The sequence below is a fragment of the Engystomops pustulosus genome, chromosome 7, assembly GCF_040894005.1.
Source record: "Engystomops pustulosus chromosome 7, aEngPut4.maternal, whole genome shotgun sequence".
Lineage (NCBI taxonomy): Eukaryota > Metazoa > Chordata > Amphibia > Anura > Leptodactylidae > Engystomops > Engystomops pustulosus.
In genome coordinates this window covers 41,146,809-41,161,927 of record NC_092417.1, presented here as the reverse complement: position 1 = coordinate 41,161,927, position 15,119 = coordinate 41,146,809, and the positions used below count along the sequence as shown (strand labels likewise).

General features: G+C 42.9%; 1 protein-coding gene across 1 annotated transcript; it reads right to left on the bottom strand.

Annotated features, from left to right (window-relative positions):
* Positions 1–3,781: 3,781 nt before the first annotated feature.
* On the bottom strand, positions 3,782–7,718 carry LOC140069648 (serine/arginine-rich splicing factor 5-like). Its single transcript, XM_072115575.1, has 8 exons — positions 7,568–7,718; positions 6,658–6,820; positions 6,241–6,311; positions 6,038–6,151; positions 5,852–5,918; positions 4,821–4,894; positions 4,605–4,715; positions 3,782–4,430 (listed from the first exon to the last, which is right to left on the bottom strand). Exons 2-8 carry the CDS (start codon positions 6,781–6,783, stop codon positions 4,163–4,165), a joined length of 831 nt encoding a protein of 276 aa, XP_071971676.1. The 5' UTR covers positions 6,784–6,820; positions 7,568–7,718; the 3' UTR covers positions 3,782–4,162.
* Positions 7,719–15,119: the final 7,401 nt, after the last annotated feature.

The window sequence follows — 15,119 nt, the reverse complement described above, 5'->3', positions numbered from 1 at the left end:
TGGAGCTATGAACAGTTAAAGACATGGGGGTAGATCTATCAGAAGTGTCTGAGGTAAAACTGTTCTAGTTGCTCATAGAAACCAATCAGAGATCAGCTTTAATTTTATAAACAGCTGTGAGGAAATGAAAGCTGAGCTCTGATTGGTAAAATAGTAAAATAGTCCGCCCCCCATGTAAATAAGAGCTATAAAGATACAGCTGCATCGGTTATCGTGGTTTGAATAAAATTACTTAAAAAAAATATATATCTCCTGACGCTGATTTCAACAGGATCTGAGGTGTCAAGCTTTTCTTTAAGTTGGACCCGTGTGGTACCTGCAGCCAGATCCATCCTTCAAGGCGAGGAATGGGAGACAGTATTCAATACCAGAGATGGACACTACAAGTTTTAGTCATTATCCATGCTGTGTCTCAAGAATTCAACGGCATCTTTCCGGACTTGCTGTATATGTGTGGTGGTATATCTAGATGGCATCCTAGTGTACGCAGCTTACCTGGCCACCCATCGGTAGACATGTTTGTCTGGTTCTGTCACAGCGGCAGGAGAAGGGCCCCTATGTGTCTTTCAGGTAACCTTGTTGTCCGTCCTGGGATGCATTGTATGGGATGGACATGGAGGTTGTCAAGCTAGAAGCTGTGATAAAATGCCCTCATCTCTGAGGATTCCACGTCATTCAGTAATTTTTGGGTTTTGCAAATTTCTACTGGCAAAATTTCTTCTCTAATATAACTGCCCCATTCTCTGCCCTGCCCCCTATTAATGGCCCATAAAGATGTGAAGGACTTTATTCTTGTCAAAGTCAAGTCAGGGTAATGGTGAGTCACTTCTGGCACGCTGCAAACTCTGCTATGATTCAGGCTTCGGGGAATAGGAAGAAAAACGCTAACGTCCTTCACAATTGTCACCTGGAGTCTGGTTGTCCTCCAGAGACCTCTGCCGGCAGGTTCCCCTCCTACAGGTTTGCCCCCTGTTACCTGGGTCCATTTAAAGGGAACATCTTGTCAAGAACAAACACAATAAACCTGACTCACCCCCCACTGTGCCTTTGTTGAAAAGTGCAGTGCAAGTGTCCCAGCTTAAATCTGCCTCTGTCAAACAGTAAAATCGCTCCCCAAACTTTTTCTGCCCATGTCTATGTAAGATCTTCTGATCTCCACCCAGCCCCGCCCATAACAGAGCGTAAAATGGTGAGAAGATCTGCAGATTCCCACACAGTGCTCTCTGCTCAATACACCATAGAAGTGGACAGGGAGAGGAATTCCTGACACTGAGCTGTCAATCAAAAGAGGGAGGCGGGGTCACTGGCAGCCTTGAAGAAAACATGACTCTTCTTTTCAGAATATGCCTCTTCTATACTCATTTGCATATCTGAGAAACAGATGCAATTGAGGTACAGAGTCACAACATTTTGGGTGATATGGGGAGGACTTAACCCTTTACCAAAAGGTATTACTGATGTGAGGGGTAAAATTCTGATTACAGGTCTTCTTTAAGGTTCTGGAGCAGTTAAATCATGTCTCGTATAAACTCTGCCCGCCATCCTCCCTTGTTATACCCGACTTTTTTCACATATCATTACATATGGTCCTCAAACGCGGATCCAACACTCGTTTTTGCCCCGATTCTTGTTGGTTCTGAAGAGAAGTACTAAGTGAGGGAGGTTCTGCACAGTAAAGGTGGTGGAAGGGAATATCTATTATCTTGTGGACTAAAAAGGTTTTGGTCCTGAATCGAGCTCCTGGGAGCCTGCAGAAAATATCCATGCACTTGTACTTCAAGAAAATCCATCTTTACCCAAACAAAAAAACTAGGGGGTGTAAGGGGTAGTTATAGTGGTAGAGCATGCCCAGTGTTACCTGCTAAAGCTCCTAGCACACCATCCTGCTACTGGCACCCAACTTCTGGATCCTAAGGCATGGGAAGTGCATACACATCGAATCTGTCCCCCCAAACACCACCTGAATCAGTTCGCCGACCCCTCCCCCCTGACCTTTTCATTTGGATTGGCACCTGCCCTGCAATTTCTACTGCTTTGCACTGGTGTGAACCACCTTGGCAAGATGTTACCCACAGCACGGCCAACACCAGAGGTAACTGCCTCACAATCTCTCCACAGCAAAGTCCAGATCCCTGTATAATGGGGAATTATGGGAAGGTCCAGGGATAACACGATACAACGTAGGGTCGCATACCTGGTAGGGTGTAAGGTTACAGCACTGTTTAGGCTAGATCCCAAGCAACCCCTTTAAGTAGTAAGTTAGTCTTTGAGAGTCCCACAGATGATCAAATTATGTTGAAATATTGATGGGCCATCATGTCAGATCAGGAAGAGACTAACGTAAAAGTCGCCTGCAGATGATTACTATAAAACCAAAGCAAAACCTTCTACATCCACAATCACTCACTAGATGGCGCTCATAGCACTAATAGAAAAGAATTTCCCAGATGAGATGGGATTAGCACTGGCTAGCACAGGGGCAGCGCACATCCACCAGCACCAGGAGCAGGGGAGGTACATACTTCATGTAGGTGTACTTACCACAGCTGCTTCTACCTCACAATAACTGATGCAAAAACAATACATGAAGTGGCAGCACATGACGACGATTCATGGACTGACCACAGTTATGAGTCTCCGATCTAACAAGTAAAAATACTATGGATTTATGGATGTAGCAGAAGCTCCCAGAGATGGTGCAGCAGTGTATGATATATACCACCCCCTTACATGCACTGGATAGATCTAAAGGCCTCTGATATGTATCTGGTGGGAGGTGCTAGTTACAGCACCAGGTACTGCATGGCACAATATTGCTTTTAGCTGTGCCACTTTTTGGGTAGCCACTCCACTGTTAATCCCCCATGTCAGTAAAGAAAGATTGCCATTTGTACTAAATTCTAAAGGCCACATGTGGTGCTATGTACAAGTTAAATTTAGTTTAAATCCTAACATGGCAGCCCCCAGAAAATGAGGACTCAGCTTTCCTACCCCTTGTGGTTTCTTTATAATACAGAAGCAGCACATTGGTTATTTGGCTGCAGACATTTATAACCCCTTCCTCCATGGCTCAGCATCTCCACCACCAGGTGGCACTTATCCTGCATCAGCACAAAGCTCAGCAGCCAATTCCTTTTACATCTACAGATTTGTGGAGACTTGCACACCGGTTTCCAGACATACAAGCCTTGAAATCACATGGTGCATGGCCAGGAATTGCAGTTTCCCCCTTATGTCACCCTCCATGCCAAGGAGGCCACACCTGCACACTAGCTAGGTTGTAGCCTAGTTTACAACATAGAGCTACCATGTATACGGTACAAGAGAAGGATTTTATAGGACTGAGGAAGCTCAGCCTGATACTACATAAGGTCCCTGGGTACAAACAAAGCATCAGGATTTCTAAACTTGGGGTGAAGGGAAAAGAATGAAATGCCAATTTGATGGCTTGTTGTACAAGGGAATCTCAAGATGTTCTGCATTACTAGTCATTTACCTACATTTGTTAGGTTACATTCACACCAAGTATGTGTGTGTGCGCTAGAGAAGGGATGAGCGCTGCTCACCCCTCCCCTCTCCATTGAGAAGTGAGCAGCTAATGCAGTAACAAGGGGAAATACAGGACATGTCATTGTCTCACTGGTCATGGTGCAACAACATGTACTCGTTGAAGTGACCAGGAGCCATAGATAATACATTTGTGTAAAATAGCATTTGTATATATAACAAGCATGAAACAACTCCTCTCCAGCCACAAGGTACACACACCCTCACACAAGTCTTGTCTTTAATAAAGTTTATTTAAACAGCTTATTTCACAAATGAAACACTTTTAAAGGAAGTCAGGTGATGGAGGGGGGGGGGGGAAGAATAGAAGATACAACTATTTACAACAGCAGTGGAGCACGAGACGTTCATCTCATAACAAAATATATAGGGCAGAAGGTACATTTACACAATCTGTACAGTTTAGACACAAGCAGGTGATGGTTTTATCAAAAGGCGTGATGAGAATCTATGGCGCAGTGGTCCACATTATTAAAAAGCCTGCATTTCTATTGTCCTGCTTTCTCACGTCATACTTGCCAAGAAATAGCAAGTATACAAGATTCACAAAAATCAAGATGAATAAAAAAAAATAAAATTAAAAAAATGTAAGTGTTCAGTTTCTGCTATCAACAGACCGAGATCTCGACCGGGACCTCTGACGATCAGGAGATGCTGGCGATTTGGATGGACTTCTAGATGCGGCCTTCTGGGATTTATCCTGAATGGGAGACCTACTCACAGATCTGGATTTGCTGCGGTTACTGCGGGGAGTGCGGCTACGGCTACGAGAACGGCTGTAGGACTTCCTGCTCCTGGAGCGGGAGCGACTGCGGGAACGGGATGAGCTTCTGCTGCGGGAACGGGACCTGCTTCTTGACCGGCTGATAAAAGCAATACACAAAAGTTATCCACTGGTCTTGCAGCCAGAATGTTTACATTTTCAGAGTGACAAGTTTTGTGTTCCAAATACAGCACCACAAAGACCTACAATGCTCAAAGCACAGGTCACTAGGCCCAAACTATATAAAAAAAACCAAAATAATATGTCAACAAACCTGTGCCTCTTGTTTCCTTCGATCAGTTTGATTTTTCTTCCATTGATCTCTTTGCCAGACAGTTTCTCAATAGCGTTTTTTAAATCGCTGTAAGATGCAAACTCAACAACCCTGTAGAAAACACAATAGATCAATTCTGTGGCCGAACACCAATCATGTTTGGCGATTCCCAAAAATAAATATTCACCTAATTCAAGATAAATCCATCCTACTTACCCTTCATTCAGTTTGGGTCTGTGCGCATCAGCAAATGTTACTTCTCCAGCTTGTCTCATGAAGTCCTTCAAATCCTAATGCAAAATGTAGTTTCATTAGTACAAAGGCAAAAGACAGTAAAGAAAAAAAAAATTACACTGAAAAAAAGTTGACAGTGTTAGACCAAGAAGGTGACATTGTACTTTTACCACTCTTGAGAATAGCAAAAACTACAATAGGGCACAAAATAAGTGAAAGGTCTTCACAAGTAAGAAAACTATAGCAGAAAAGGTGTTAAATTATAATGAAATACTAAAAATTAGTATTCTATACAAGCCATTTATTTGGTGCCCGTTATGTCATTAAGAATATAAGTTACTTTACCTTTAATAACATATCCCTAGGCTAGTCAACCACCAAAGTGCATTAAGCGACTGGAGGAACCGTCACGAGACAAGCCCGACTGGCTCTTCACACCCACTTGAGGGCTAATCAATTTGATCGAAGCTTTTATATCGAACGACCCCTCCCTATTAGAAGACTACTGGACGATGGCCATCATTTTCTATTCTTGTGGTGTAACCATGGACTTTATTGCGACCAGGATTCCAACGACCACCTAATTGCGACCACGACCTCCTATTCGGAATCTTTACAGGCAGAACATCTCTCAACTTAAGGACCAGATTTCTTTAACTCTCATGGGGGCGGTCGCTGCAACCTGCCACTTAACGAAGTGCTCCAGTATGCCTAGACCGGCAACGGATCTAGGTAGCCAACAGACACTGTAGGAGCTCACTGGCATTCAATTCAACCCGGCCCAACCAAAAGTGACCAACACAGAGCGATAACCAACAGGCGCTCCTCGTCACAAGGCCAACGAGACACAGATAGGCTGGCAAATAAAGGGTTTAATATTTGGTTAAAATTAGGTTAAAACAATATAAAAATTTTAAATTAAAAATACCCAAACCCCAATTACAACAATTAATTCTAATTGCCATTAACTGGCAAAAAGTCTCATGTACCCCACGTAAAATCAATTAACAAACCTGCCAGCTGACACGGGAGGAAAGGTTTTCCACAATGAGACGATTTTCAGTCCTTATTGGTGGAGCACTGCGGGGGAAAAAAAAAAAAAAAAATAGGCACTTATTAACCTCTGTAAAGTCTGCAAACAACTCAAACGTTTACTCTAGTCATCATGTTCTGACTTGGTATTAATAGAAATGACTCACCTTCTATCATTACGTGGGCGGCGACTACTGAAACGATCAGAGTATCTTCCCCTCCCCATTCCTCGGCCACCACCACCACCCCTGGAGCGCAGGCGGGCATGCTCAATAGTCACCCTGGAGATAAAGTGAGAAACAGCTGTTAGGAGAATACCTTATAAAGGAATATACAAGTACAGTACATGTGATAAATACAAGATACACACCTTTCACTACACAGTTCTTTTCCATCAAGCTCGTATACGGCATCATCTGCGTCTCTTGGATCCTCAAACTCCTGCAATTCAGATACACGGTTTAAGGGCATGTCCACACACAGTTACATATACGAGGTAGCTTACATGCATTTGTGAGGGGTTGACCAAGCAATCTAGTATCCACAAAATGTGATTTTTAAGATGGGGGCAGTCAAATCATTGCATCACTTCTATGCAAAACTACATTGTGGCATATTATACCTCTAAACCTGTAGTACTATAGCAAGAAGATCCAGTCTAGGACAATACCCCCTAGACCTGTAACGTTAGTGATAAAATCTCGTTCAGGATCCAACCAAAAACAATACTCCTAGACCTGTAGTGTTATAATAAGATTGCAATCAGGATGGAGTCTTGGACACTTACCACAAAGCCAAAGCCCCTCTTTAGGTCGATGTCCCGGATGCGGCCATATCCCTTGAAGAATCTTTCCACGTCCTTCTCTCTGGCAGCTGGATTCAGGCGCCCAATGAAGACTCTGCAACCACTCATGTTGACTGTTGTATGTAATAACCAAAAAATAAAAAACCTGAAATAAAACAAAAAAAATTATATAATTTAGCTTTTGAGAATTGCCTTACATCTAGGTTTAAACAATGGTTGCACTACCATGCTGGCCCCTAGAGGGCGATGATGCACCACAGCTCCACCCATCTACCCCCCACCCGACACAAAAGGCACAAACAAGTCCAAGAAAAACCCATCCATCGATACTTTCCATTAGGCCAATTCACATGATCAGTTTAGGTTACTGCATTTATGTTTGCTAGACCTCATTAAGCCGTGTTGTAAGCAATGCCTACTACATATGAGCCAATACGTGACCAAAATGATTATAAAGAAAGACAAACGTATAAAAGTGCAGAAAACCGCCATACATACACTAAACCACGAAGCCCAAGCCTATACACATGCAACGTTTGCTGTTTCCATCGAGCTTTCCCTATTTTGCACGCTATCCAAGATGGCGCCGGCAGCCAGGCCAGTGGGCGGGGCTTCTCCACACATGTATAGAAGGCGCCCAACGGTAAAATTCCTCACAAAAATCAGACTTTAATACGTATTATAGTCTAATGTACTAAATTACAGCTAACTAAACCACAAATACACGGTCTGTGCGTCACTTGCAGTTACCAGTCCATTAGGAAATTAAAATAATAATGCTACGTAAAATGAACAAGCAAAGGGAAGACAGAAGTAGAAATAGAAGCAGAAGTGACTAAAAACAAAACAACCGCAGCCTAACCGCAATCCCTTCCAGCCAGAAATTACCAACCTGGTTCCTCAGCGATAAACTCCCCGAATGACGCAGCTCGAGCTCTGCAGAGGAACAAAAAGTACAATGTGGAGGCGTGGCTACAGAAAGGGCGGGGTTTGCATCATGAGACAGCCAGCTACGTGTTTGTCCGATCAAGGGCATGAAGGAAAACCCCGCCCTCCCCTTCGAGTCTCCTTTTCACAAAATGGTGGTTTAGGGGCGGGTTCTTAGAATGGGGCGAGCTGATTGGTTAAGATCGTCGCCGAGGAGAAAAACTACCGCAGTGATGCTTGTGTCATAAAATGGAGGTCGATAAAATCCTGTGTCATTTTTTAGATTATTATTGTGTTTAATCGATGAGATGATACAGGACGCCGTGTTTATGACATTCTGTGCTGTGGTGGTTGAAATAAAACGTTCTATAAAATATATATAACATGAAATGGACGGTTATATAGAGAAATAATAAAGGAGTTCTCCCTCTTGGCTTGTTATTTATTGTCATTTCCGGGTAACCTGACGACCACACATATGCACGGCCTTTGTTCACAAGGGCGTGGAGCAAAATAGAGAGACAGTGCCTCAGGGAGCTATGGCGTCTCTTGTGTGGGGCCAGCACGTACCCCACAGAAATGTATGGAGATCAGTTCACTAACTCTGGCTTTAAACAAAGGCTGAGAAACCAAAAAGCTGCATTCAGACAACTATAATGCAATCACATTTATATAGGTGGCCTTGTGGTGCTTTGTATCATTGCCCTGTTTTAATGGCTATAGTAAAAAATATGAAGGATTTTCTCCTGATGCTGGAGTGCCAGACTGTTCTTTCCCTTTTTAACAACACATTTATATATCTTAGGGCGCGGTCCCACGGTGCGTTTGCAGACGCAGACCAAACCACGCCCACCGGGGCGGTCCGCGGTCCGATCGCATCAGCGTTTTCCATAGAAACATAGAGAAACGCCGATGCGATTGGACCGCGGACCGCCCCGGTGGGCGTGGTTTGGTCTGCGTCTGCGTTTGCAAACGCACCGTGGGACCGCGCCCTTATGGCCACACGTATCTAGAACCTGATCACCGCACCACAGATCTATATCTATATAGATTATATGTCTAATGGAATCATAATGCCCCCATAAAAGGGCAGGAATTGTGGCCAATAACACACTCCATATAACAGGGACATCAGAAAAAAGGCTCAGTTCAAATTATTATTAGCATTTTAGTTTTATTTATTTCCAGGTGATGAATAAACTGAACATAGCTAAAGACATGTTTTTAACATTTATTATGACAAATCTTCAATCTATAGCTCAGCTTTATCAATTTAATTTTTCTATACAGCTCTTCTTTCTTTCTAGCTCTTTTATCTAACTATCATCTATCTATCTCAAAAGGGTGTATGCTAAGGCCGTGGTGACACGTACCATTAGTGTTGCGTTCATAATGCAACACTAGCGGAAACGCATGCGATCGGTAACCAGACTTCGGTGTCTTGTATTGTTTAAATGCAACATATATTGTGTCACCCCCTCATCCTCATTGACTGTAAGCTCTTGTATCACCCCCTCATTTGCATAGACTGTAAGCTCTTGTATCACCCCCTCATCCTCATAGACTGTAAACTCTTGTGTCACCCCCTCATCCTCATAGGCTGTAAGCTCTTGTATCACCCCCTCATCAGCATAGACTGTAAGCTCTTGTGTCACTCCCTCATCCTCATAGACTGTAAGCTCTTCTGTCACCCCCTCATCCTCATAGGCTGTAAGCTCTTGTATCACCCCCTCATCAGCATAGACTGTAAGCTCTTGTGTCACACCCTCATCCTCATAGACTGTTAGCTCTTATACCTCTTGTGTCACCCCCTCATCCACATCGACTGTAAGCTCTTGTGTCACCCCCTCATCCTCATAGTCCGTAAGCTCTTGTGGGCAGGGCCCTTACTCCTATTGTTCCATATGACTGTTTGTACCCTGTAATGTAATATTATATTTGTATATGTCCCCTATAATTTGTAAAGCGCTACGGAATTTGATGGCGCTATATAAAAGATTATTATTATCATTATTATTATTATTAAGGCCTCATGCCCACAAATGTAAGCTGTTTTCTAGGCAGCAAACAACAGCCCTTGTTCCCTTGTTTGTGACCCATCTGTCATCAGCTTGTGACTGCTTCTCACATTCCAATGACAATAAAAAAATACTTCCCTGACTGAAAAAAAGGGCAGGAGTAGGACGTGTTATATTTATATATGTAATCATTGATAATCGACATGCGACCTGTGAAACGGTGCCCACTTGGGAACAATTATGGGTTTGAGAGGCAGATATTTATGAAGATTGTGACTAAAAATGTGCAATAAAATGCTGTTTGATCACCCTCTTATGCCCACTTAGTCATTGGAATATGAGAGTACCATGCCGATAATTCATGGGTCACAAACACCGAGAATGCAGAAGTTTGTGTTCCAGTAGGCTTAAGCCCCTTGCCCACAAGCGTTTTTCTTGTGTGAGTTCAATCTGATCCGTCATCACATTAGGGCTCATTCACACTGCCATCTGCGGGGCCGTACATGTACGTCCCCATAGACGGCAATAGCGGCACGGCGGGGATCCAGTGCCACACATGTGCAAGCTCTATCTTTCGTCGGATGTGCGGCCGTGCGCCGCTATTTCCTATGGAGGGAGGAGGGGTCACCTCCTCCTCATCTCCAGCACACGGCGGTATGCCCGCACGGCGGGCATACCGCGTGTGAATGTACCCTTAGATTGACAATAAACTGTGACACATTGCTGTTTAATGTTACAATGCAATACATGAAAAGTAGTGAATGTCCTATTTTGTTGCATGTCTGAGGAAAAAATGCTCCTGGAAGTATATGAGTGTGTGAATAAAAAAAAAACTAATAGGACTAGGATGCATCCTACTGCTACTTTCCACCAGAAAAGTCCTTTTCTGATGTTTTTCATTTTTTGGGCGCACAAATTGGGCACCTCTTGGGAATCCAACACTTTTCCGTGCACTTCTAGTTGTCCAATAAATTTCTTGACAATTTCTTGACAATTTTTGCCCCACAATAAGGCTGTATTCACACGACCATCAGAGGACGTATATACCGTCAACGGGCGAGGAATGGTACGGCTCGCTTACTGCTCCTCACACGGGGAAAAGATTGGACGTGTCCTATCTTTCCCGTATTACGGCGCCGTGCGCCATGTAACTCGGTAGAAGGGCGGGGAGGTGTGTGGACCATTGTTGGACCGTTTTTAAATGGACTGAAAACGTATTAGTTTTTAAGCAGGTGTGTTTTTGTAAGCTTACCATGCATTTGGCTGGTTTTACAGCTGCCTACGCTTATAGAAATGAAGATTAACAGGTTCAAACCAGCCAAACGCATGGTAAACATTAAAAAATGTATGCGTTTTTAAACGGACTGAAAACGCATGCTTTAAAACGGTCCAAAAATGCAATGGTAGCACCCTTAGACCTGCAAAAAGCTGGTTTACAAAGATCTTTTATGATTTTCAACACAGTTCGCAAGAGTGCGTTTTTTTAACCATAAAGGCTGTCAGTGGATTTTGACCACAATTTTCCATGCAAAGTCAGCGAAAAATACTGTCATATGAATATACCCTTAGCTTTACCAGGCCGTGTTTTCCACAAACGTAAATTCTATTTTTGCTTGGAGAACTAATTCTACCTCTTCTCTGTGTATCAGTTTCCTGTATCACATTTAACAGAATAACAATATGCTTTTGAGTGAATTAAATACAGTAACTGATGAGTTAACAACCATGTTCCGAAAGATAAAACCATTAAAATACCCTAAAATAATGGGACTTACATATTTATTATAAGTTTCTTTCCTCAATACCTTATTGTAATAAGTTTGATCCTGCTCTGTTGTATGTGTAAATCTAAGGTCAGGCATTTGTGAACATGGGATGTGTGATTTCACTATCACCATCAATATATATGATTGTTTACACGTAGAGACTACTCATTGTGCTGCAAATAATCTCTTTATTACATTGAGTGGCTTATGACAATAGGAGATTATTCATGTCTATTCACACCCTGTGCTGTCAAAATAACAAGGTTGGGCCCAAGGGCTCATTCAGAGGGGCGTCTGTGAGGAGGTATATGCGTCTACCATTCTTTTCAGTTGTTTCCACTGATCCGGGTGTGATCATGAAAATGTAACCAGAATCCGGTGTCTTGCATTAATACAATGTAAGACACCGGGTTCTGGTTGCTGATTGCTTGCCTTTCCATAGAAACGCATATGTAATTGGGTCGAGGCCCGCCCCTGCACCCTAGCACTGCGTTTGTAAACGCAGCGCTTGCAGTAGGTGTAACTTAGTCTTATTTTTGTGGATGCAGATAAAAAACGGAAGGAAAACAGAGACAAAACAAAAACAGAATACAGGTGGTCCCCTACTTAAGAACACCCGACTTACAGACGACCCCTAGTTACAAACGGTCCTCTGGATGTTGGTAATTTCCTGTACTTTATCCTTAGGCTACAAAGATCAGCTGTAACAGTTAGCAAATGTGTCTGTAATTAAGATTTATTGTTAATCCTGGTTCTTATGACAACCAACATTTTTTAAATCCAATTTTCACAGAGACAAAAAAAGATTCTGGCTGGGGTTACAATTATAAACTATACAGTTCCAACTTACATACAAATTCAACTTAAGAACAAACCTACAGAACCAAACTTGTACGTAACCCGGGGACTGCCTGTACACCGAATGTGCTACACACCCCTGGAATCTACTCTAACAACTTTTGATTTTCAGCCGTGTTGTAACCAGTACATGTGGTTAAACTCTTTCATATTTTCATAAGTAACTTATTATTAGAGAAGAGCAAACCCAACATTTGCGACCCAAGCATATTGGCGGATTGGAGGCCAAACAGCCAATTCGGCAAATTGACGGCCCCAAGCTACTAGCCATGGCTATGATTGGCCAGGGGAATACCTGTATGTGTCCATTAGCCGAAATTACTTCAGTAAAAATCACTGATGAGAAAATAAACGCGATGTGTAAGAGCCTTAAAGCCAAGCATGTTATTATTTATTATTTGAGATGACTTCCCTCTGAATTAAGCTCTTGAAGGTCATGAATAGAGAAGGTATATTGATTTCAGTTGGGTTTTCCATTTTCCACAGCTCATTTCGGGTGCGCCCACTGTAGGTGCTAAGAACTCCACCAAAGATGCAAATTTCTCCTATTATTGTGTTTATTTCGTCTGTCCGCCCAGCCAATTCTTTGTTTACCAAATAACACTCCTAAAAAACACTAAAATGGTCCTATGCTTTAGCTTTTTTTCCAAAAGAGCGATACTTCCCAACCCACCACATACGCAAATATGTTCTGCTAAATGTACAGAATGGGGAGGCCTTGACATTCCCGACCATCTTCCTTCAGAGAAGTCGATAGGTTCTGGCTCTTGGTTGTCCCATGTTTAAATGATGATCCCCTAATATGTGGAGGTCTGACCATGTGAACCCTTACTGCTCATGAGAATGGGGTTCGCTTCCTTTTGGAGCATCCAAACACATTCTTTGTCTATCTTTGGATTTCTCATAGACATTAAACAACGCATGCTTAGCCTATGACTCCATCAATTCTCAATCGTTCTCAATATTTGGCAGAAGTCAAGTTTCCAGCATTAAATAAGCACTAGCTCATTACCTATTCCATGGAATGAGAATATTTATTTCTATTTTTTCAGTGGGTCACATTTATCATAAATGAAGAAGTAGCTGCTATAAGAAAGTGTCATGCTGGCCCTTATTGCTATTGTCTATGGCCATAGTCACATGTTCCACTAGTGTTGCGTTCATAATGCAAAGCTAGCGTCCGGGGAGCAGGCCTCAGCCTGATCGCATATGCGTTTCCAGGGAAATGCATGTGATCGGTAACCAGGCCCCGGTGTCAATACAAGACACCCGGGACTCGATACCAATCACATGCGTTTCCTTGAAAACGCATATGCGATCGGGCCTAGGCCTGCCCCCGTGCGCTAGCATTGTGTTATGACCGTAACACTAACGGGATGCCTGACTGCGGCCCATGGAGAATAAATTGGCTTTCCAAGTCAAATGAATTTGCAAATACGGTTTCCAGGATGGGATAAGGAAAGCCACGCTTCTTTTAGTTACCTTGTAAGGATGACTTTCAGGAAGCCTAATGACATTATGCAGGATTAAAACCAGATTGGGAATCTGTTCCTTCTGGAATAAATATAATGATTTGGTTTAAATCCCACTAGCGGTACACATGACCATACCCTGGCTGATGAAGTAAATGACAGGACATTCCTGACCATGCAATGGCTGTAGATGGGGGGTCATGTGTCTCTAATTGCCCCGGAAAGGACCTTATGATAGTAATCGGGAATACAAGATTAAGGTCCTGGCAGGGCAATTGTTCATGGACAGGTAGAGATCACATGACCCTCCATCTGCGGCCATTTTATGGTTTTATGGACAGGAATGTCTGGCTGATGAGGGAAAAGACTGGAGCATTAATTCCATGGTGCTCTGTACATTTGATCAGTGATTTCCATATATTACATGTAAACAAGTAAAAAAAAGGTTCCTACCTGTGAGGGCTCACTGTCTATATGAGAGTGATTTCGGCATTTATTTGGGACAAACAAGTTTAAATATATATATATACAGGCATTCCCTGGGTTACGTACAAGATAGGTTTGAATTTGTATGTAAGTCTGAATTGTATATTTTATAATTGTAGCTCCAGAAAAAAAAAACATTTTTTGTCCCAGTGACAATAGGATTTTACATTTTTTTTCTGTAATGGGAACAAGGATTATCAATAAAGCTTCATCACAGACACCATAGAGCTGATCATTGCAGCCTGAGACTGCATCCATTTGCTCCATTACTCTGACGGAGCAGCGACGGGTCTGACAGACCCTTTTTTTCGCAATCTGTGTGGGCCTCGGCACTGAGACCTCCACCGATCAGCAAGTTAGGCCCTATCCCGTGGATGGGGCCTAACTTTAGTTCATGGGAAAACCCCTTTAAGTAGTGACCACCTAGATAGATAGATAGAGTGGCGTAACTAGAAGCTGACCCCAGTGCAAAGTCTGTGTCAAGCCCCCGACTATAATGTAGGGTTTATAGAAATAGTCTTTTCATATGGGAAAATGACAACATAAGGGCCCCCTAAACCTCTTGGGCCCTGGTGCGACCACAACCTCTGCACCCCCTAAAGTTACGTCCCTGGATAGATTGATAGATATTTCTTTGCATTCGTTTTTTATTGGTTGTGCTAGCCAGACATAACCTTCCAGCTGAACACAATACCACTAACCAAGCCTTTGCATCTTTTATGAGGAGCAGTCATAGACTGAACAGTGACAATGGCTTTATCTTTCATACAAGCTGCTGGTATCAGTAACACTCACATATCCACTTTCTGTAACATATACCTTCCAGATACACATCAGCGACAACCAGTCACATGATCTTGAAATAAAAGGCCTGGGACCGGGCATCGCTAGTCCAGAGTCTCCCGCTAGGCTTACAG

Bases quoted from the DNA above. Each gene is read 5' to 3' on its own strand.
- LOC140069648 (XM_072115575.1), bottom strand. From the start codon at position 6,783: ATGAGTGGTTGCAGAGTCTTCATTGGGCGCCTGAATCCAGCTGCCAGA. The intron at 6,312-6,657 runs GTAAGTGTCCAA...TCTGAATTGCAG, and splicing joins AGAGGGGCTTTGGCTTTGTG to GAGTTTGAGGATCCAAGAGA. The intron at 4,431-4,604 runs GTTTGTTGACAT...TGCTTTTATCAG, and splicing joins GAAGGAAACAAGAGGCACAG to CCGGTCAAGAAGCAGGTCCC.